The sequence below is a fragment of the Balaenoptera acutorostrata genome, chromosome 1, assembly GCF_949987535.1.
Source record: "Balaenoptera acutorostrata chromosome 1, mBalAcu1.1, whole genome shotgun sequence".
Classification (NCBI taxonomy): Eukaryota; Metazoa; Chordata; class Mammalia; order Artiodactyla; family Balaenopteridae; genus Balaenoptera; species Balaenoptera acutorostrata.
In genome coordinates this window covers 74,645,241-74,666,741 of record NC_080064.1, presented here as the reverse complement: position 1 = coordinate 74,666,741, position 21,501 = coordinate 74,645,241, and the positions used below count along the sequence as shown (strand labels likewise).

The 21,501-nt window shown below is 41.1% G+C and overlaps 2 protein-coding genes across 3 annotated transcripts in view; one reads left to right on the top strand and one right to left on the bottom strand.

The window, feature by feature from the left end:
* The window catches only part of LOC103009966 (uricase), a 135,112-nt gene that overhangs the window by 69,049 nt on the left and 44,562 nt on the right, over positions 1 to 21,501 (top strand). The gene's annotated exons all lie outside the window — the stretch shown is intronic.
* DNASE2B (deoxyribonuclease 2 beta) lies at positions 7,657 to 21,481 on the bottom strand. The gene is made up of 6 exons (XM_007173015.2): positions 21,369 to 21,481; positions 18,176 to 18,353; positions 14,236 to 14,317; positions 11,738 to 11,833; positions 10,226 to 10,423; positions 7,657 to 7,997 (listed from the first exon to the last, which is right to left on the bottom strand). Exons 1-6 carry the CDS (start codon positions 21,479 to 21,481, stop codon positions 7,657 to 7,659), a joined length of 1,008 nt encoding a protein of 335 aa, XP_007173077.1.

Here is a 21,501-nt window from a genome sequence, read left to right as displayed (position 1 = left end):
TGCTTCTGGGATCCACTCTGATCCATAGCAGGGCAACTGGCAAGGCCTTATCCCAAGTAAAATTAGTCTTTTGACATATTTTAGCAATGCCCCTTTGAAATGTATAATTCATTTTCTCAGTTTTTCCTATTGATTGTGGTCTCCACGATGAATGTAGCTTCCAATTAATTTGCAGTGCTTTAGACACTTGTTGGGTTATGCTAGAGACAAAAGCAGGCCCGTTATCACTTTGAAGGGAGTTAGGCATTCCAAATTGGGGGATAATTTTCTTAAGGAAGACTTTTACCACTTTGGAGACTTTTTCTGTTCTGGTAGGATATGCCTCCACCCATCCTGAAAAAGTGTCCAAAATACTAGCAGATATCTGAAATTTCCTGTGGCTCGAGGCATTTGAATAAAGTCTGTTTGCCAGTCCTCGGCGGGGCAGTTTCCTCTGTGTTGGGTCCCCATCTGGGGAGTTCTGAGAGCAGTCTTTGGGTTATTTTCAGCACAAATCATACAATTTTGCGTGACTTGCTGGATGGTCCTTTGTAGGTTAGGCCCCATTATGGATTTCTGAATCCACTGTAGGGTGGCATCGCTCCCATAATGGGTACTATTATGAATGTGCTGCAGCACAGTGTACAAGAGGGCCTCAGGAATCAAAATAATTCTTTGTGCACTGCATTTCCAGCCAGGTGAGGTGTGATCAAGAGTGAATCCCCACTCTTTGGCCCTCTCCTTGTCCGTCTCTGAAAACACTATCTGGTATTTTGACAAGCTGACCTGTGCTAGAAGTGACCCTTTCATGGCTTGACAATTCCCTTCCTTTGCTGCTTTCTTTGCAGCTTGGTCAGCTAACTGGTTGCCTTTCATTATACGAGTTTCACCCTTTTGGTGGCCTGGGCGGTGTATTATTGCCACTTGTGAGGGCTTATGGACTGTTTCTAAGAGTGACAGGATTTCAGAAGCATGTTTTATGTCTTTATTGTTCAAAGTGAGGCACCCCTTTCTTTCCAGATTGTCCCATGAGCATGCACCATGGAGAGTGCATAGTGAGAGTCTGTGAATATATTTCCTCGCCTGTCCTCAGTGAGAAGTAGGGCTCTTGTCAGAGCAATGATTTCTGCCTTCTGAGCTGAGCTCCCTGGGGGCAGGGCTTTTGCTTCAACAATCTTTTTAAGGGTTACCACCGCATACCCAACGTACCACTTACCTTGGTCCATGAAGCTGCTTCCATCGGTGAACAGTTCCATGTTCTGGCTCGGCCAAGGGTTGTTAAGTCTGGTGTGCTAGAGTACACGAGCTCAGTGACCCATAGGCAGTCCTGCTCTGGGGATTGTGCAGCATCAGTTGGGAGCAATGCAGCAGGATTTAGAGCTGAAGTGACCTGAAGTCCTACATTGAGATTGTCTAAGAGAATGGCTTGGTACTTTCCCATTCTCCCAGAAGTCAGCCAATTGCCCCCTTTTTGTTCCAGTAAAGAAAGGACATGGTGAGGGACATACACAGTGGTGGGTTGCCCCAGGGTAAACTGCTGAGCTTCCTGAAGTATGTCACAAGTAGCTGCTACAGCTCGAAGGCAAGGAGGCCATCCCTTAACAGTCTGTTCTAGTTGTTTTGAGAATTCCCCAGAGTTTGAATTAACTCCCAGAGATTTATGCCTTGTCTCTTATGGACGTAAAATTTGAAAGGTTTCTTTAAGTCTGGTAGTCCCAAAGCGGGGCTGGGACTAACTTTGTTTTTATTATTTCAAAGGCTGTTTGGTACTCTGTAGTCCAAGTAAGGGGCTCAAAATCATGCCTCTTTTTTTTTTTTAAACTTATTTATTTTTATATTTATTTCTGGCTGTGTTGGGTCTTCGTTTCTGTGCGAGAGCTTTCTCTAGTTGTGGCAAGCAGGGGCCACTCTTCATCGCCGTGCACGGGCCCCTCACTATCGCGGCCTCTTTTGTTGTGGAGCACAGGCTCCAGATGCGCAGGCTCAGTAGTTGTGGCTCACGGGCCTAATTGCTCCGCGGCATGTGGGATCTTCCCAGACCAGGGCTCGAACCCGTGTCCCCTGCATTGGCAGGCAGATTCTCAATCACTGCGCCACCAGGGAAGCCCTCATGCCTCTTTAAAGCCTCATAGAGGGGCTTTACTATGAGCCCATAGTTCGGGATCCAAATCCGACAGAATCCTGCCATTCCCAGAAATCCCCTCAGTAGTCTGTGAGTCTTGGGTGTTCTCAAGCCTGCCATTGCCCGTTTTCTATCAGGGAAAAGACCCCGCTGTCCTTGGGAAAGGACAAAACCCAAATATGTGACTTGTTGCTTACATACTTGGGCCTTTTTCTGGGAGAACTTATATCCACGATTGGGCAAATAATTCAGGGTTCTTATGGTATTTTGTAGACACTTATCATATGTAGGACTTGTTATGAGCAAATCATCCACATATTGGAGTAAGAGTCCTTCATCCAATATTAAGTTTCTAAGGTCCCTAGCCAACATTTCCCCAGACAAAGTAGGGGAATTCTTAAATCCTTGAGGCAGGACTGTCCAACAATACTATTGGACTACCTGTGCTTCTGGGTCCTGCCATTCTAAAGCAAACAGCTGCTGTGATCCTTCTGCAATAGGAATGCAGAAAAAAGCACCCTTCAAGTCCAAAACTGAGAATCAGCTGTATTCTCCCAGAATAGTTGTAAGCAGAGTGTATGGATTAGGTGCCACAGGGTACAAATTTTGGACTATTTCATTAACAGCCCTCAGGTCTTGGACAAAGCAATACTCTGCTGAGTTTGGCTTTTTGACCGGGATGATAGGGGTGTTATATGGGGACCTGCAAGGTATAATCAGTCCTGTTTTAAACAACTTTTTGAGAATTGGCTGAATTCCCTTTTGGGTCTCTTGCCTTAGGGGGTGTTGTTTTAGATTAGGTGTCCCAACATCCCTTTTTAAAAAATTAATTAATTAATTAATTTGACTGCATTGGGTCTTAGTTGCAGCATGCGGGATCTTCATTGCGGCACGCAGGCTCTCTAGTTGTGGCTTGTGGGCTCAGTAGCTGTGGCACGTGGGCTTAGTTGCCCTGTGGCATGTGGGATCTTAGTTCCCTGACCAGGAATTTAACCCATGTCCCCTGCTTAACCACTGGACCACCAGGGAAGTCCCCCAACATCCTTTTTTAATGGGATTTGTATTGGCCATGTGTTTTTGGCCTTCTCTGGGGTGCCATCAGCCCACACTTCTGGCCTTACCTTTTCATAGACCTTGGAGGTTGGGGGAGAGCTCTGTCTCCTTTTCTGGGGTGTCCATGAGTGCCATATGTAGGCTTATAGCATGTTCTGGTGGGAACCTGATGTCAAGCTGTCCTGGCAAAAAAGTTACTTGAACATTTAATTTACAAAGGAGGTCTCGGCCCAAAAGAGGGATTGGACACACTGGCATATATAAGAAACTGTATTTCAGGGTGAGGTCCCCTAATTGGCATTCCAGAAGTGGTAAGAAATAACAATTTTGTATTTCTCCAGAAACTCCCATGACCGGGATGGATTGAGATGTTTTCTGTGCCACCTTGGTGTTTACCACGGAGTATGTTATACCCGTATCTATCAGAAAGTCAATCAACTTGTCCCCCACTATCAAAAGTTACCCAGGGCTCCTGTGGGGAAATTGGAATTGGACACCTCAAGTCCAAAGGAGCCCCCAGGCCTCTTCATTCATCATGAGAGTGTTCCTCTTTTTCTAACATATGAGAGGCTCTCATCTTTCTTTTATTGTTTTCTTTCTTATTCTTTAGGCTAGGTCAATCTTTTTTTCCAGTGCCTGTCCTCCTTAGAGTAAGCACATTGGTCCCTCCATGATGGTGGCTTACCTCTCTTTGGGTTACTTGCCTTCTGGGAATCCAGTGCTGCTGCCAGAAAAGTGACGTTCCATCTTGCATCCTCTTGCTTCTGTTGTTGTTCCCTGTTGTTGATCACTGTAAAAGCAACATCTACCAATTGAGAAGGGTTCATTCCAAATGCACCATCTAACTTTTGCAATTTTCTTCTTATATCTGGGGCGCTTTGCCCAGTGAAGATCATATTTACCATTCTCATATTTTCTGGGGACTCAGGGTCTGTATCAATGTAGCACCTATAAGCTTGATAAATTCTTTCTAGAGACTCTGATGGATCCTCATTGGGTTTTTGGTGTGTCTCCTGAATTTTGTTTAAGCTCTTTTGCCTAGGTATTCCTTTTCAAAGACCCACTAAGATACACTTCCTATAATGCTTTAGGAGTGGCATATCTCCATTATTAGGATCCCAGTCAGGCTCAGCAATAAGAACTGCCAAATTTGCTTCTGGAGCTCCATCTGGATCTGCTAGATGAAGCTGGTATGCTTCCTCTCTAGCCTTGTCAATGACCATCCTTCTTTCTTCCCCAGTAAGCATCATATTCATAAGAGTGTGAATGTCTGCCTAAGAGGGATGGTGAGTGGCAAAGATAGAAGTGAAAAGTTCAGTCATATGGAGGGGGTCCTCTCAGTACGTAAGGTTATGGTTTTTCCAGTTAAACAGATCTGAAGTTGACAACGGCTTGTGCATCCATAGAAACCCAGCTGGTTGGCCATCTGCATTAAGGCCTCCCACAGGATATCAGCACAAGGGAAATTGCCCTGCTCCACAAGTGACTCCCAGTCCAAATTGGATGCCCTGTCGGGTCTTATATGGTAAAACCAAACCAGGCCCCTGTGCCCCTGGGGTTAACATAGAAACTTCTAATTGATCCCCATAAGTAGGGGAAACAGGAGGCGGTGAATATGTTGGTGGCATGGGGGTGGTCGGAACAACTGCTGGTGCAGCCTGCTTGGCCAGTGGGGGAGTCTGGTTGGCTGGAGGGGGCGTTTAAGTTTTGGAATAACATGTCCTCACTCTCACTTTCACCCTCTCCCTCTTGAAGAGCAGGTTTTCCCTTGGTTTTCCTTTTAGACTGCTGTACCATAAGGCGGGAGCCTTCTGACTTCTTTTCCTCCTGATGCAATAGCATAAATGCTTCTGTGTAAGGAATCCCATCATTTTTACCTGCTCTTTCACAAAACAATTCTAATTGCAAGATTGTATAATAATTAAGTGAGCCATTCAAGGACCATCACTCTCCTCATCCTAACATATATTGGGCCCACACACGATTACAATAGAATATCCTCTCTTCCTTAGTCATAGACCCACAGCTATATTTTGCCCATTTATTTAAGATACACCGCAAAGGGCTTTCCTTAGGGACAGGTGGAATATTTCCCATGTTTATAAGTTCAAGAACAACAAAACACAAAAAGCACAAACAAATTCCAATACCAAAAACACAAACAGATTCCATCATGAATGAACGCAAAACAAAAGCCAACGAACCAGTTTACAAATCAGGTAGAGTCCAACAATAATTCCCCTCTCCAACAGGGTACCCCAATCAAATGAACAAATTGACTTTTCCCTTAAAGGAAAAGCCCTAACTGAGAGGAGAAAATGTTCCCAGTTGTACATACCGGAGCGACTTACCGTACTATATGGAGACCATTGGCTCCCAAATGTTGATTCCTTGCTCCAACTGCCAAGTGCTGGGGCAGCTGGTGCCACTTCAGGGAATTTCGAAAGGAAGATCCTCAGGACAAGTGGTCCTGGCAACTGCTAGGGCCTTACACGAAAATTCCTCAACCAGGGCTGGTGGGCCATAAGCAGCAGAGCTCCTGGCTGGCTTCACCAAAATTTATTACCAAGATTGGGCTCAGTAACATTTTTATCCTCTTCATTTTTAAAGTCAGGATTTTGTACTCTTCTAATCTGATTTTATTGGAATTATTTATGCTCAGATGCTCTCTGCAAAGCTAAAACATATTTTTCAAAACTCCTTATGTTTTCAAGCATGTAAGTTAGTTAGCTAGTATTCAACATTCCCATCACTTATGCTTGCTTCTGACAGGAAGACAAACTTTGTTTTTTTTCTCTGCTTTCCATTGAACCAGTGCCATTATGTCCTATGAATTTTGGTTGATTAAGACCTCAAGATATGTATTATCCTATATCACATCATTTTTTAAAACTTGTGTCTTGAAATAGAAGTTAAGAGCATAGCCTTAGAGGTCAGATGGACCTCTGTGATAGTAGACAAGTTACTGAAACTCTGTAGGCCTCCGGTTCCTTGTCAGTAAAATAAGGATTATAACAGTTCCTACTGCATAGCACTGTTATGAAGATCAAATAAGAAAATGTGGGTTGACTGTTTACTACATAGTAAATACTCGATAAGCGCTAGCTTTAGTTATTCTTATGATTACTTTTGTTAGATTGTAAGCTTCTTGAAATTAGGAACCATGTTTCAAATTTTATTAAACAATGAGTGCTTAATACAAATTTATTATTATTCACTTATATAATAGTTATATTTAGTGATAAGAATTCCAGATAATGAAGCACACTGAAATTAAGCTTACTAGATTTGATTCTGATTTCCTTATGTTACACTTCTTTATTTCCCCCCAAGTTGGTGGGTTGTTTTATTTCTTTCTCCTAATCTGACTTCTTTTTTTCTTTTTTCTTTTTTTTGGCTGTCACTTATTTCATTTTTTTTTTATAAAGTATTTATTTATTTATTTTTAAAATTTTGTTTATTTGGTTGCCTTAGTTGCAGCAGGCGAGCTCCTTAGTTGTCACATGCGAACTCTTAGTTGTGGCATGCATGTGGGATCTACTTCCCTGACCAGGGATCGAACCCGGACCCCCTGCATTGAGAGCATGGAGTCTTAACTACTACACCACCAGAGAAGTCCCTGACTTATTTTTTCCTTTTGGAAAAATATTACTCATTTCTAAACTTTCTTTTGTCTTTTCTCACTGTAGGGGGATTCACATTAAAATTCCATCAGTCTTTTAAGTGTCAACTGGGCCAGGATCTGTGCTATTTGCTTGAAGATACCTAGATATTATCTCCATTTCATAGAGAAGAAAACCAAGGCTCAGAGAGTTCAGGTGAATGGTCCAAGATCATACAGTTAGTAAGTAGTAGCTCAAGAATGACCAATTAGACTTGACCATAAACCATTGAAAAGAACTCTAGGAGGAATATGACTAAGTAGTTTGATATACAGAGAGATAGAAATGTTTTTTTCTTCAAAAAGGGGTGAGGAGGACAGTCAGGGAATTCTTTGTGAAGATGAAATTACTCTAAGAGATGGCCAGTCAATCCATGGACAATTGAGAGCTGACTAATCTGGAACAAAATTTTTCCTTTCACTCCTTCTATTCTCACTTTAGATATACGTAACAGAGTGTGTTTATGGCATATAAATGCTAAGTAGAGGGGTGGGGTAGGGAGGGTGAGAGGGAGACGCAAGAGGGAGGAGATATAGGGATAAAAGTATATGTATAGCTGATTCACTTTGTTATAAAGTAGAAACTAACACACCATTGTAAAGCAATTATACTCCAATAAGGATGTAAAAAATAAATAAATAAATAAATAAATACATGCTAAGTAGATAAATTGCCACTATTTGGAAGATAAAATGGTAAGCATGGGAGAAAAACATTTTATTTGATGGTATGTGGACCATAAGTAAATTCACAGGCTTTTAATATATGAAGAATAGATCTAGTAGAAGAAGATCCCATATCAGTGTTGAAAATGATAGCACATATGTCCTTTCACCAAGTTTAGTTACAGTTCTCATAATATAAAACTAATCCTTGGAATGCTTGGTAAATACGCTGATTCTGAGTACAAATGAATCCTCCACTTCTGAAGGCTTGGTGTGGGCTCCGATTTAGGTCTCCAATACATGTCCAGCGATTTTTGGTGCCCTTTTGGGAAATACACCATTTGGCATGATCCTGATAAGAGCTGAAATAAGATTGTCTAGATAACTTAATTGCCTTGACATTGTAGACATGGTAAGGAAGGGAGCAGTTTGAAGGCAGCTCTTGTCTCTTTCGCTGCCAGGTTTCTGTTAGCAAGTGCGTCTTCAACCGTTGAGCCATCCAGGCTGCAAAGATGTCTAGAGTTTATAAAGAGAAAAATAGTGAGGTTAGTATTTAAACTTAGATAAATCCCTGAAAATATCCTCAGGAATAGAATCATCACTCATCCCTGATATGTGGATGTCACAAGCACAATAATAACAACGTGACTGAGAGAGTGGATAGGAGAACATTTTGTAAACGCTAAAGTGATATGCGAATAAAAGTTATTATCATTATTACTAGGATGATATTGGTCTCTGAAAACGTCTTCTATTCCACACATACAAGGGAGCAATATAGGTTTTTGTCCTGAAAAGACCTTTGGAAAGAATAAGCATAGAGCAGTAGCCAGAGGCTAGCATCTAGAGATCTTTATAAACCATGCCAAAGTGTTTGAATTTTCCTGAAATCAATGGGAAATTTTTTTAAGGATTGTTAGTGGGGACTTAATAGAAACTGATTTATGATCATAAATATCAATTGAGAAGCAATGTGCAGGATGAATTGGGAAGGCTACATTAGATTAGAGAGAGGAAAAACACCAGCTTGTCACAATAAGTGTGGTAACAAACACAGGTGTGAGCCGTGGCCATGGCAGAAACTTTAGAGGGGGTAAGAAAAATGTGAGAGTTATTAAGGACCGGGAACTGATTTAATTTGTTGATTTGATAAGGGGGAAGAGAAAAAAAGAGGGGTCAAGAGTTCTAGGGGACCATGCAGAATATGAGAAAAAGAGTGAGATATGTTAGGAATAATGATGAAATGAGTTTAGCATGTTGAATTTGTGTGGTTGTGCCACCCTGTGAGCAGAAATATCCCACTCACTGATGAATACATCTGTCAGAACAGAGGTGTAGGGTGGAGATCTAGACTTGGGAATGGCCTAGCAGGAATATGTATATGCAATAAGGGTGAGTAGAGGACCACAGGGCAACCTGGTCACGTAAGGAGTATGCAGAGGAGGAGGACCTGGCAGAAGAGACTTATAAGAAGTGGGAGGAAGACCAAAAGACTGTATACTTCCAAAACTCAGAGAGGAGAATGTTTCAAAAAAGAAAGGGTTCCAACTGTGCCAAATTCTGCAGAAGCTATTTCTGTCCTGTTAATTTTGGGATCTCTAATGCCTAACACAGGCAAGTAGTAGGCATTCAGTAAATTTTATTCAACATTAAAGGAAGGAAGGAAGGAAGTTAGGAAGGAAGGAAGGACGGAAGGAAGGAATGAAGAAATGAAGGAACGAATGAAGTAAGCTAGGAAGGAAGGAAGGTAAGAAGTTAGGAAGGAAGGACGGAAGGAAGGAAGGAAGTTAGGAAGGAAGGAAGGAAGGATGGAAGGAAGGAAGGAAGTTAGGAAGGAAGGAAGTTAGGAAGGAAGGAAGTTAGGAAGGAAAGAAGGATGGAAGGAAGGAAGGACGGAAGGAAGGAAGGACGGAAGGAAGGAAGGACGGAAGGAAGGACGGAAGGAAGTTGGAAGAAAGGAAGGAAGGAAGGCAGTGAGGTCAATTAAGATGGCCATTGGTGACTTGGGAGAGACTGTAATGTCTACAGACAGAGAAGCAAGACTGTAGTCAAGGAGCAGTGAGAAAGTAAAGACCCTGAAGAGTTTTCTAAAAGTAAATTTAGAAGAAAAAAAACAGAGATATAGGGAATCTAGAATTGAGGGAGGGTTTTTAGGAATGTTTATATTCTAAGGGGCTTGTAGAGCAGGAGAGCTGAAGTAGAACAGGGAGAACAGGTTGAGTTTATGAAAGTATTCTGAGGCTGGGATAGGTTCCAGGGCACAGGGGGCGCACTGCTTCTGTTTGGATGAGAGAAAACTGGTAAAAAAAAGAATGAAAATAGCTTAGATTGTTGAGGGTGGGGTGTGCTCTTGAAGTGGTTTCTTCCTGGTGATTTCTATTCTCTCTATGAAGGAAAAGGTGAAGAGGCAGGACTTGAGGGTAAGGAAGGCTTAAAATAACTACTTAGGGAGTGAAAGAAAAAGGAGACAGCTTGGTTCTGTGCCCAGCTGAGGCTGGAGACTAAGTTTTTACTGGCCTCTGGCTAGATGGTTGTGAGATACTTTTGTGGTTGGATCAGCAGCCCTTCTATTCAAGTGGCTAATATTTTAATTGGCCCTTGGTGTCCCTTCTCCCTTTTCTTTCTTTGTCCTCCCTCCTTTTCTACTTCTACTCCCCTGAATAATCAGAATATTTCCTCTTTGCAATCCAAAGTGAGTCCAGCAGCAGTGTAATAGCATATTGTTTGATAATGGCCTTTCATACCGTCAAGAAAAGAATCAGACTTTGCAAAATGGAGGAATTTTTGTCCCTGGGCTGACTGAAGTGTGGTGAGATGCCGGACAGGGATCTCTGAAGAGCTGGATCTGGCACACAGCCGGGGCATGTGAACGAGCTCCTGATGAAAGGTTACTGGGATGGAACAGCTATAAACGTTTGGGTTGCAGACCAAGAGCTGAGAATCTGAATCAAGAAACAATAAAGAAAAGTTGAGAATTAAGACACAAATGGAAATGCTTGCTGGTATTTTAGATCTTGTTGTGAATTAAAAAACTAAACAGAACGAAAAACAAAAACAAAAGTATTCCCTTCTTTAAGCCAATAGCCTTCAAACTTTTGGTTAAAATAGTTGACACTCCCTACTTTCCAGGCATTATTATGTGGGTTTACTAATTTAATCATAAGAACAACCTTATTATTAGGTAAGTTCTTTTATCATTATCCTCATTTTATAGATAAATTAATGGAGAATTTATGTCACATGCTCAAGGTTATAAAGCTTGTAACTGAAGGAGTTGGTATTCAAGCCCAGGCAGTCTGGCCTTGGAGGCTATGTGTTTTTTCTCCCATGTGTACACATACAAAAGTAGAGAACACCCGTATACTGATCATCCAGCTCCAAGAATGACCAACTCATCAGCATGCACACCTAATCTCTATGCTATTAAGCTCTCTAATCATTATAGGAACTCAGCTAGTTAGACTAGGGCTTAATTTGGGTGAGAGGCTCAGTAATCCTTTCCATAAGATGGAAATTTGATAAAAAACAAAAATATTCTAAACCTCCTATATCCAGAGGCAAATCACTCTTTACTATTTAGCAGCTTCCTCAGTAAAAAGTGATTGGTAAAATACCATTCCTACTTCTCTTCCCCATTCCTACTTTGGATTTTCCAAATCCAAGTATTTTTGGCCCTTTGAGCTTGAGATCTTAAGAGAAGATCATCTGGTTTAGGCTCAGAGTGTCATGTTGGTGGCCTATAGGCAACATGAGGTCTACACAATTTAAAAAATAAATAAGATTGAGACCATGTTTGAAAATCAGAGGATCTATCTCTCTCTTTCCTTCCCTCTCTTCTATTCTTACATCCTCCCCTAGGTTTCTGCTTCCTCTAAAAAATATGGAGATGTAGGTCTGTATTCCCACAGAACCACAGTATAATGGAGCTGAAGCTTTTGAGGGAAGCTAGGGGAGAGTCAACCACCCAGTTTGTCACTGTCCACCTGTGTCACCCATTTTTGTTACCTGCCTGGCCCCTGTAGACATTTGAAACTACTGCCTCTGATCAAGTTCAAAGACTTCATTGGTGGACCAGGAAACTGAGATCCAGTAAGTGAGCCTGCCCGAGATCTCACCAAAGCCAATATTAGAATCTAGGTATCAGAGGGCTTATGAATAGAGAAGCAAATGAAGTGATAAATTTATTAATATATTTCCAAATCCCTTCTTCAATATTGTTATCTCTCTCTCTCTCTTTTTACACACTCTAGTGTTACCTATTGCTTCATACTGGTTGTACTTGAAAGTTATGCAGATGCCCGTTTGTCCATTTCGTCTCCCTGTGGGTGGATAATCATAGCCTTCTTCAGGAATTGGAGGAAAATGGGGAATGGAATGAATCAACCAGAACCCCTGGATTCTGTTCCACAGAAGTAAACCTACCAAAGATACAGTAAATACAGATAAATTAGAAAAACAAAGCTCCTTTAAAAATACAGAGTTCAAAGCTACAACATTTAAGCCCTTTATACTTCAGGCTAATTTTTTATTAGGCTAATAATTACAAGGATCACGCTCTTTTTCAATAATTTCAAAACCAATTCAGGGACACATCATACTGCCCCATTACTGTTAATAACCCACCACAAAAGGGAGCTAGGGCAGCCACCCTGTGAAGAGTTGAGAGGCATTTCATGTTGAAACTACAAGGAAAATTTGTTTTGGCAGAATGCAAATTTGCTAAATTGGAATTTGACCTTGTTAGACTATGTAGTCACCTGGCAACCTTCAGATAATGTCTTTACTGCTAAGCAGCTAAGCTATTTTCAAAAGCCAGCTAAAAAGCAGAGTTGAAAGAGAAAATATCAAATGAAAACATGTACTTGCAGTAATTTATTGTGAGAAACTGATGCTCATTTAGGTGCAGAATTCACCCAGTTCCACAAGCTTGAAAAAAGAGGCAGAGAGAAAAAGACCAGGGAAGCCATGTTCTAAAGCACCCCAGTTAATTGTATTTAGTAAAAATCTCCAGAGCAGACTAACATGAAAGCCAGAAAAGAAGAAAACAGAAGGATTTTCATCATCTTGTGACATGGCACAAAGAACCCTGTCCAACAGGCATCTATGACTATTTCTGTGTTTATAAATATATCAAGACAGTTTTGGTATGCTAACTAGACTTTCCAGTTTGCATATGACCATGGAGACATAAAAGTCATGTTTGCCTTAGTGTTAGAGCAGAAACCAAATGCCTGCCAGTTATTTCTTTTTCAGAGAACACACTTTAAGGAAGCAGAGTATTTGTCAGTGACTTTGTCAGCGGCTATGGAATCAATACCTGTGTCGAGATGGAAAATGTTCAAAGTTCAGTTGCCTCACAGAGCTGGATGATCTTCAGGGACTCTCTTCGGCCCAGATGAGTATTGCTGTTTGTCTGAAATCCTAACTTCCTGGTACAAATGCCACAGGATGTCGGGACACCTGTTGGCAGGGAACTCCCCAATGTGACATCAGGTCCCACTCCTTTTCCAGTCTTTTTTCTAAACCCTTGTATCAACTAACAGGGTGGAGCGAAAATAGTGGTGGGAGGTTGGTAAAGGAGAGGTTGCAGAATGTGGCATGTTATAAAAATTGTTGGGTTCCATGCAAATAGGACCATCAGGAAGGCAACTTAGCTAAATCAAAGGCTTTCAATGCTCATGACATTTGACAGCCATTACAAATTATGTTCTTAATCAGAGGTTGCAAACAGGCAGCCCACAGGCCAAATCTAGCCTGCAGATACATATTATTATGCTTGCAGAGTATTTTTTAAAACTTTGAATTTATTACCAACATTTAAAAACTGGGGAGATTTCCCACAAACTCTAATTTTCTCTGGAAAAATTGCATTCCCATAAGGCAAGCTGAGTAGTAACTGCTTCCTTAGACCAAGTATATACTCTCCAGTTCTCTAGTTACCTGCCAGTTCAGCCCCCTTGGCTTGCTGACATCACTTGCCTGCCTCTGAAGGCATCTGAGTTTGGAACCTTCTGAAGAATACTTGTTGCCATGGAAAGTTATTCACGGTATATTAAGTTGAAAAAAGTTCGAAGTAGTCTTTACAATAGTTTTATAAAAATGTTTCAAAATATGTATCATAGAAAAAGTAGAACGTATTAAGTGTAATTATCTAATGAGTATGAGGATTACAGATTTTTTGTTTACTATCATTTTGAATTTTTCAATAACACACATATATATATACATAGTTTATAAATCGAAAAATACCAAAAATCACTATAATAAAAATTATTATAATTATAATTATAGAACAAAATATATAACAACAAAAATTACTATAACATAAAAATTATTTTAAAATACTTTTTCAAAAATGTTTACTGTATTTCAAATGGAACTTGACACTAAGAAGTGTGAATTTTACTCTATGCAAATTATCCCTCTATAAACTTGACTAAAATGTGTGTACAGTATACACACACACACACATATATAGTCTCGCTGGTATTCCCAGTAGTCAATACTTGGATTTCTTCTTTAAAGTATATATTAAAAGATACATTAAGAAATAAAATGGGATTTGTGAGAAGGATATTGCAAAGTCAAAGTATATCATTATAACCTGTGACACAGAAATCACTCATTTTGATAACTCAGACCATTAAAAAGAAAAGCTATCTTTTTAGTATGGAGTATAAGACTACTGAAGATGGAATGTTTAAGAAAATACTGTTTTCCAGTAGGAAAGAGAAAATAAGAGCCTTTGTCATACCTTTGGTATGTCCATACTTTCTGCTGTAATTCATGAATTTAGGGACTCCATCATTGTATATTAGATAGGCTGTGTTGTTATCCTGCAGGAACATTTTAGGGTTATAATGGCATAAATCTTTCACTCATAAATGCTCACAACATTTCTACCAGCTACCGGCCTGCAATACGGAACTTTCATTAATACACATGAGAAGTCATCCATTCCCCTAATAGGCAGCTTTCCCATCGATATGAATTCTGTGACGTGCAAGACAAGGGACAAGAAGTCCATTCTCAACCATGCATGGTTTTGTCTTGTGTGACAGGAGCCCTGTGCATTGTGATGTGTGTGTGAGGGCAATATTCCTATTTCAATTATTTTGGACCCATGTTTCTGATCTGGCAACTAGTGTATAATAAAGGGGTACTTAAATATTTGTTCAGGAAATGCAGTAGGAACAACCAGCCAAGGATTACAGCTAAGCTCTCTCCATTGATATTATAGGCACAATGCAGAATTGGCTGTCAGGGTCTGATTTCCTCTGCCTACTTTGTGCTTCGCTGCTTGGTCATAACTTCCTGTTTAATCAGGATTCCTCATTCTCTGCTTCTACTACCTCCCTGATAGGGGAGGATTTTTCTTCAATCCATTTCTCCTGTCACTTCACCTTTTCAACTTGACATTTTCCTGCTTAAAAAAAGTGGTATAATTGAATGTGATAATGGATTTCCTCTGGTAAAGCAACATGCGAGTACATTCTCCAAACAGTTGGTCAAATCTCTGAGTCAAAATGAAGCTATTATTTTGATAGTATCTTTTTGTCATGTTTTGGAAACTTGCTTATATTTTTTCTGTGTCATTCCATTTCAGTTGTGTCATGATGCAGTGACTTTTAATGAAGCCAATGATGTCAATATTAAAAAGTCTCAGTGACATAATTAAAAGCAGGAAAGGACAACCCATCCCCTTAAAAAAAGACCCTTGCTTGTCTCTCAGAAAAAAAATCAATAACTGAGTTTCTTACAGTTGCTTCATTATTTGATATAATCTAAAACCATTTTTTTAAAAAAGGCACAACATAGTCTCTACAGCATTCTTGGCTACTATGTTTAGGAATATTTAGAAAAGTAAGCTGTTTTCTTACCTGCATTTTCCATAATTGACCATCTCTACCGTTGGCATTCAGATTCTCCACTGGAGAACTCTGACAGTTAGTTATTCTATGAGCCTGTATGGAATGCGGTAACAAGGCCATTGTGTGCCTTTGGGGTACAATGTGGAAGGTCTCTGGGAAAATTCGGTAAGGAACTTAATTCTTCTAATAGATGAAGTTTATCATTCTAACCAGAGGTATAACAGCCAGCTAAGGTAAATGGGATGTAGCTCTAGTGAAAAGAGGCTCTCTCATAAAGGGGAAAAATCATGAACTAAGAATAGGACCTGGAGATTATCATACTAAGTGAAGTAAGTCAGACAGAGAAAGACAACATCATATGATATCGCTTATATGCAGAATCTAAAAAAATTGATACTAATGAACTTATTTACAAAACAGAAACAGACTCACAGACTTAGAGAACAAACTTATGGTTACCAGGGGGGGAAGGATGGGGAGGAGGGATAGATTGGGAGTTTGGGATTGACATGTACACACTGCTATATTTAGGATAGATATAACAAGGACCTACTGTGTAGCACAGGGAACTCTGCTCAATATTCTGTAATAACCTAAATGGGAAAAGAATTTGAAAAAGGATACATGTATATGTATAACTGAATCACTTTGCTGTACACCTGAAACTAACACAATATTGTTAATCAACTATGGTCCAATATAAAATAAAAATTAAAAAAAAAAGAATAGACAGACCTAGGCTCGTGCCTCTAGACCTTTTTTTTTTTTTTTTTTTTTTTGGCCTCGTGGCTTGCAGGATCTTAGTTCCTCACCAGGGTTTGGGGTCCATCCCAGGCCCCCGGCAGTGGAAGCACGGAGTCCTAACCACTGGACCACCAGCAAATTCCCAGGACATCTTTATTCCTTTAACACTTATGTTGGGTATTATTTCGACTACTGGATGTTGAATAAGAAGGGTACGGTCTCTGCCCCCAGTCTAGCAGGGAATAATCAGGTAAATATAGGCAACTGTGATATAGTTTGATAAGTGTTATTATCAAGGTATATGGAAGGTTCTCATTTACAAAGGCAAAAGAAGGGATATTTTCCAACATAAACCCGATATTGGCATAACGTGACATTTGAGATTTAAAACCAGTTGGTCTGATCTCGCATTCTACTCTCTGTCAGAAGTTCAATTCCAGATCAGAAGGTGGGGAAGTTGTGTTCTCATAGTCACTTCTGGCACATAGTTCCAACTTCCAAAGAACACTCAGTCTTTTCGGTTGTTCTTCTTTGGGCTCCATGCCAATCAGACATGGAAATCAGCCCCTTTACTATCATTTTCTTCCCAGAATCCACCACTCAAGACATTGCGTGTGAGCAGGTTTTACTGAAGGTATGAAACATTGAATGGTTTTACATCACCAAGCTGACCTGCCTCCAATCTCCCTCCAAGTTTTGTATACTTTTTAATTCCTAGCTCCCATCTACCCCTTCTTTATTTTGCAGAGCAGTTTAGCTCTCACGCCCTCCTAGGCTCTGGGGCTACTTTTGCACTTCCAAAGATCATTATTATAGTTTGCCAAATGAAGACCCATCTTCCCCAAATAAGATAAATGACAGAGGCTTTGCAATGTTGCTCTGACCTTTCTCTTCTTGGGTAGTCTGCGATTGGGAGGGGAAGAATGTGTTTATTTTCTCACTGATGGGTTATACTCCAGGTTTTCCATCCCCAACCTTGGAAAGCACAAGCAGCTACAGGTAGTTTTGCTTTTACAGAATAATCGATTAATTCAAAACAGGGATGTTGCTGAGAATGAACAATTTCTAAAAGCCTCTAGGACAGTGTTTGGAACATCACTGGTACTCAAACAGCTTACAAATAAGTTTTGACTTTGTAACTTGGCTCCGAAGGCTGGTCTTAATGACAGGTGAATAAAGTGAATATTTGTGCACAAGGTGATAGCTCTCTGCACATTTTCAGGAAATGCTCAAATAGACATATGCAGTGGTGCTAGAGTATAACTCAGTATTGTTGGGGGGATTAAATTAGTTGACATATGTAAAGACCCAACACGTTGTAAGTGCTGAGTTATTTGACATATTTACTTCTCTATAAATTATTGTTAGGAAATGCATAGATGAGTGTAATTGGATGTTAATTATTGTTCGATTTTACTTGTCACCCCTGGTTGAAAAGCAGTATCTTGTCACTGAACAGCAGATGGTGCCTGGAATGTTGGGAGACTGCCCACATTGAGGCAGTTAACTCATTGCCTGACGGAGTCCCGATAGCAGGTTTAAGCTCCATATTCAGGCAAGTTCGTTCCAGGGCCTTGAACTAGAGCCCTAGCTCTCAACCTACTATTTTGAAAATGATTAATTAAAAGGAAGACCAAGTGGAACCCTTTACTTTTCCCACCAAACTCATCCCACCATGGCTTAAACAACCCATAACTCATGGCATATTGATCACAGATCTATATTGCATTGTCATAGGAGAGGGCTCTTCTCTCTATTTCCATTAAAGGAGTAAGATAGCAAGTACTGAGCACATTGGCAGAGTTTGGCAGCCAGAAGATTTCAATATGTAATTAGTTCACACTTTGCCCAGTGATGCCATTGGACATAGTGCCGAACGTATCAATAATTTGGCATTGCTCTGGAGTATGTTGACGTATTCCCTAAGGTCTTCGTTAGATTGATTCAGATTCTGAGCTAGCTTACTTCCAGTTGCTAGGATTGGGCATTGGGTAGACAAGGAGTTAAAATCTTTTGGAAGCCTTGGAGTCTGTATTATGCATTTTATATGATTCAAATAAGTGATTAACTATAACATACCTCGGAAGCATGTGCTTCATATAGCTGTTGTAATGTCCTTCCCAAAACACTCTTGGTGGTATTCATTAGTTGCTTGCTCCTTCTCCAGCTTCTGGTTGCAGAGTCTAGGTATAGGTACTCTACCCCAGTCTCTCTACTTTCCTTGTCTTGCCTTTTAGGCAACTTATAAAATGTAAACCTAACAAAGGAAATAATTATGAATTACTAACATTTACTAACTGTTTCCCTGATGGCAGCCACTGTGTCAAGCACTTAAATGTATCATTTCACTTATGTTTCACAGAAGGGCTCTAAGTCTCAGGAAGGGGATTTGTGCAAGCTCTCTGCCTCTTTTTCCACCCTTACTGTTGCTCCTTCCCAATGAAGGAAATGCAAATCTGACTGTACATGTTCTAAAAACATTTACTGGCCTGGGGGGTGGGATCCCCGTAGTAGAAGTTCGCATACTTTGAGAATGGCTTCTCTGTTCTTTCCGCATTCTATAAGGCTGCAGTGGGGAGAATGTCAAGGCCCAGGCCTGGACTAGAGAGGTCTTAGATATGTTTTTCTCTGCTGCCTTAGGTGCTTGGCATGCTCATCTCTTTGTAGCGGGCTGGCTGGGTCTGAGATTTGGGTTTAGGCATCAGAGTCAGTGGAGGCTTTCTTGAGCCTCAGGCCTAAGCCACATTCTTCAGCTCAGTTTATCAGAATGCTCTGCATTGAGGATTCAGGTCCAAGACCAGCCAATTAAGTATATGCCTTGCTTTCTTTACTATTGTCTCCTATCTGTATATCTCCTTTGGTTATCTCACAGGGAGCAGAGGTTGTTAGACCCACATGGCATTCAGCCATTCTTGGATCATCTAGCCCAGGGTTTCTCAATGTGCTGTATTCACATTTTGGTCCCCATTGTTCTCTGGGAGCCTGTTCTGTGCATTGTAGTATCCCTGGCCTCTTCCTATTAGATGTCAATAGTACTCCCCAAGTCGTGCCAATCAAAAATGTCTCCAGACATTGTCAAAAGTACCTGGAAGGCAAAATTGACCCGGTCTAGCCAAACACTCTTTAATAGCACAAACCCCACGATTAACCCTCAAATACTCATACTGGACCAAACACTGTAATGCATTCACTATTACCACACAACAGTGTCTCACACTGCCGAGAAAAGCTTCAACATTCACTTGGTTCTCATCAGTCTTATGCTTCCATTTATGCTCTTTCCTGCCCTGTCCAGGCTTTCTTACTCTCAGGGCCAGGTCCTCACACATGGCAGGAAACATGAAATTATTCTTTGATGCTGACCTCATGTTCCTCTACCCTTTAACTCTCGCAGGTAGTTGTAGCAGCTCGAGACTATGCCTCCCTGTCTGCTTAGCTCAGCATTCTCTCTGACAGATATTGCTAAGTAATATGTCCATTCAGTTGTGGCAAAAATAAATTTTGTATATTGATCACAATTTGGTGGCCCACCAGTGAAATGTTTGTCAACTATCATGGCATACCAATTAAGGACTAGTGCTTTTAAACATTTTCCTTGGGTGACCATCTCCAATTATAATCTGAAGATTTCTGAATCTGTTTCTAGCCCAGATCTCTATGCTGAGGTCTAGATAAACCCAAATACAAAGATGTCTCAGAGACCTCCAACTCCATATTTTCGAAACCAAGTTCGTAATATTTTGCGACAACTTTACGCATCCCCTGCTCTTAGGGAACACATCCACACAGTCACAGAAGCCAGCAACCTGCAAGTCTTTCTTAACTTCTTCCTCTCTCCTACTACCCTGTGCCTATCCATTACCAAGTCCTCTCAGGGCGTTCTTCCTCTCTATTTCCTCTTCTTTAACTTGGGTCCATACTTCTTCTCACCTGTAACACTGCCGAAGTCCTATTGGTTTCCATGACTCTAGACTAGTCCCCAGCCAGTTGGCCTTCAGAGTACTGCCAGTGGGCTTGCTAAAATGCAAATCTGACTTTATCAAGTCCCCACTTGAAGTCTCTCAGTAGCTCCCTTTCAAGGTCAAGTTCAGACTCAGCAGTTCAGCACATGAAGCCCCTCATGACCTGGCTCTCACCTATCTCTCTAAGCTCCCCTCTCCCCTCCTGCCATTTCCCCACGTTCTCCCGAAGCGCCAACTTTACTTAACTGCTTCCAAACTCTCCCCACTGTTTATTGCCTCTGGACCTCCTCATTGCTTCTTCATTGGCCTGAGATGCCATTGCATCTCCCTTGTTTTTCTAACTAACTCATAATTGTTCTCAAAACTTAGCTCCAAACTATTGGGTTTGCCAAAAAATTTGTTCAGGTTTTTCTGTGCGATGGTATGGAAAAACCCGAACGAACTTTTTGGCCAGCCCAGTACTTCCCCAGAGAAGTCTTCTGGGCTCTGTCCTCCCCAGTGCCCCATCTAATGCCCCATATATGCCCTTACCACATAACTATGAGCTCCTCGAGGGTAAGAACTATGTTTTGTTCATATTTGTATTTTCAACACTCAGCACAGGGCTGGTGTGAGCTCAGTAACTGTTTGCTGAGAGACCGATTGAGTGGATCTATGTTCTCTAGCCTGAAGTTTACACAAAGCTTGCTGCCAACCATAAAGGCAAACCTAAACACCCTAATTAAAGAGTGAAAAAGTGATTAAAGCTTTCGGAGAATCCATGACTGTAACGCAAAGCTGTGTTTCGTCTCTTTGACACTGCAGGAGACTGGTGACCTACCACCCACTGCAACAGCTGCCTGTGCTGTCCAATAAACAAGGTTAACTAAACAGTGCTCTGTACCATCAAGCCCTCTTTCTCCTTCACATAAGGAGACGCTCCAGTGTCAGGGAAAAATTAACCTCTCTCCTTCATCGACTCTAAAAGGATGTTGGAAGGGTTCTGTTAGGAAAGCCACAATGCAATTAAAGGAAATTGCCAACGGAGAGAAGCTGTCAGCTCTAATGCACCTCTGTGGCCACCAGCCTTGCCCTGCTGAGAGCATGAATCAGGCCCACGAGGGGCTGCTAAGCTCTTTCTCAAAGGGAAGCTCCCTCATTCAGAAGCCTACCCCTATCTGGATAGGTGGCTCATTTACACACTTCAACTTGCTTTCTTCTTAAGGGGAGAGGTGGAGTGGAAGCCTCCTGAACTTCACAGTGCGCCAGTTAGCCACCAGTACTCTGGCTTTCTACCTGCACGCAGCAAGCCTCACATTTCATTTACCTACCAATCCACAGCTTCACCTTCCTCGTTTCTGCACGATATTGTCGTCGCCTTCAGGATCCCAAAGAGGCCAAGGAAGAGCAAAGCCAGGGGTGCTCTCAGAAGTCTCGCTGTCATTTTCTATCCGGCACCTTTAT